The sequence below is a fragment of the Nestor notabilis genome, unplaced genomic scaffold, assembly GCF_000696875.1.
Source record: "Nestor notabilis isolate BGI_N333 unplaced genomic scaffold, ASM69687v1 scaffold23274, whole genome shotgun sequence".
Lineage (NCBI taxonomy): Eukaryota > Metazoa > Chordata > Aves > Psittaciformes > Psittacidae > Nestor > Nestor notabilis.
The window spans coordinates 1,489-3,908 of NW_009925463.1; the positions used below are offsets into that span (position 1 = coordinate 1,489).

Genomic DNA, 2,420 nt, shown 5'->3' on the forward strand with positions numbered 1-2,420 from the left:
GGTGGACGGCCTGATGGGGACCCTGGCAGGAGGTCAGCAGATGCCCATCAACGGGATCCTGGGGAACCTGAACGGAGCTCAGGCTGCCCAGCCTCCGAGCGCGCTGCCGCAGGCCAGCGGGCCGCCGACCCTGCAGCTCTCCACCAGCCTGAGCAGGTGAGGACGGAGCTCGCGGGGACAGCCCTGCCCTCTCCAGCACACGCTTAGCACCGGGAGGGAGGGAATCCCTATGGATGCAGGACCAAGACGGGCTTCGCTGACCTGCCCTGCCCTGCTCCCCTTGCAGCATGAGTCCCCTGACAGAGCAGCAGCGGCACGTCCTGCACCAACACGAGCAACAGCTCCAGCAGCTCCAGCAGCTCCTGACTTCCCAGCCGCTTAATCCGGTAAGTGTGCCTGCTGGCACCCCTTATCCCATGAGCTGTTTAATGGGAAAGCCTTGGAGCAGAGAGCCAAACTTAGAGCTCCCTCCTTCGCCTGAATCCCCTGCCCACAGCCTTGCAGCATCATGTGCCTTTTCCAACCACAGCTCCCAGCTGCTGTGGGTGGAGGGAGGAGAGAAGCTTTAGGCAGGGAGGTGCTGCACCGTCTGGAGGAGGGGAGATGGGCATTTGAACTTGCTTTGTACAAAGGAAGAACTCCAATTTGGGTTTCCCACGTCCCGAGGGGGTGAGCACATGGTAACACTGAGCCACCATAAAAGCAGGAGCGCTGTTACCTCCTCCAGCACCTTTGAATGCAAATCATGCCTGTTCCTGTGCCGCCAGCACACAGGTCTCTGGGCTCGCAGATGTGCTGAGGCCCACAGGAGAAGAAGAACTCGCTTGAGGACACTACTTGAGATTAAAAAGAGAGAAGCACCAAATTGCTTAGTCCTGAGGCAGGTGAGCTCTGTCTGGGCACATTGATATGGAGAGCTGGAGATGCCAAGGGGAATGTGTAGGTGGCTAAACACTTTGGGGTCAGAACAAGGATCAGGCAGCTGTTCTGAGGATCTTGGCTCCCTGCCTGCATCCTCTTGGGTAGAACAGCAGCCCCATCCCTGGCTGTTTTGGGAATGGCTGCATGGACGGATCATAAACAAGCCCCTGAGTGTGTAAAAGCCACGTTCACTTGCCTGCAGAAGCCCTCTGTGGTGTCCCTCCCCTGCGGTGGAGCTGCCCGGGAGTGCTCCTGTCAGTGAAGCTGTGCTCATTTAGACGTCCCATCAACTTGGCCCATTGCTGTGGGTAGATTTCTGGGTCAGGCTATTTATAACCCAGGAAAAGCAGATTTCAAAGGGCTTCTCTTTACAGCAGCTGATGTCACTGTGTCATCAGCTGCATCCCTGTGGGTACGGGAACAATGTCAGCCCTCAGCCCGCAGCATCGGTCGATGGTTGCTATAGTGATTTCACAGTTGGGTTGGATTCGAGGGCATCCCTTGGGGTGCAGGTGAACCATGGCCTTTGTCCCCCCCTGAGCCCAGCTCACCTACACTGACCCTGTGTGTCAGGGCTGAGCTGTGCAGCAGGACAAGCTGGGGAAGGAAATTGGGGATAGCGAATGCCACAAGCCATGGGCTGATCGATTGGAAGGAGGGAGCAGAATGGTGTGCCTGCAGGTGTCTCAGTGAGGGTCAGCTAATCCCACGCTTCAGGAAGCAATGGGGTTGGAAGGGTCATAAGCAAAGGCTGTTAATGAACACAAGACAGACTGTTCCTCGCTACCTATAGAGACGTGACCAAGGGGACTTCCTCCCTGTGCCCAGTAGCATCACCTAGGATGGAGCGTGCCCCATGTGGCTCCTGGCTCCTTTGTTTTAGGCGTCACCTCTCTCCCCGAGCCCTTTGTCCCTCCCGTTGACTTCTCTTCCTCACCCTTCCCTGCAGGAGCAGCAGGCCCTGGTGTTCCAGATGATGCAGCAAATCCAGCAGAAGAGGGAGCTGCAGCGGCTGCAGATGACCAGCTCATCCCAGTTGTCCATGACCAGCCTCCTGGCAGCCACCTCTGCCCCCCTGCACTCCAGCACCAGCGCCCTGATGACCTCGGCCCCACAGCCACCCCACAGCAGCTCTCTCATGGCCTCCCTCTCCCCACAGCAGCTCAACCCTAGCAATGCCCTCCTGGCCCCCCAGGCCACCCCACCGCTCAGCACTCCTGGGAACAGCCTCCTGGCTTCGGGAACAGGCATCCCACCAGTCCTTACAGCACAGACTAACCCGTTTCTCAACCTGCAGGCTGATGGCAACCCCCCGAAAGGAACGGTGCGTATGCTGCTAGCACTACCCTAACCCCAGTGAGCTCGTGGTGCTGGGTGCTGTGCAGAGCCGGGGAGAGACTGTCTGCACTTGGGGGAGCAAGGGCACCACGTAGGCAGCAGAGCCAGGATGCTCCACTGGCTTCGCTGCAGCCCTGCGCAGCCCGCGGCAAGGCCTGGTC

The 2,420-nt window shown here is 58.8% G+C and overlaps 1 protein-coding gene across 1 annotated transcript in view; it reads left to right on the plus strand.

The window, feature by feature from the left end:
* LOC104404610 (protein AF-17-like) overlaps positions 1-2,420 on the plus strand; it is a gene marked incomplete at its 5' end in the record, with an annotated part of 4,651 nt that overhangs the window by 1,485 nt on the left and 746 nt on the right. Inside the window, 3 exon segments of the mRNA XM_010013073.1 lie at positions 1-156; positions 287-386; positions 1,871-2,245. The exon segment at positions 1-156 is cut by the window's left edge and continues 41 nt beyond it. Coding sequence (XP_010011375.1) covers positions 1-156; positions 287-386; positions 1,871-2,245 — 631 coding nt within the window.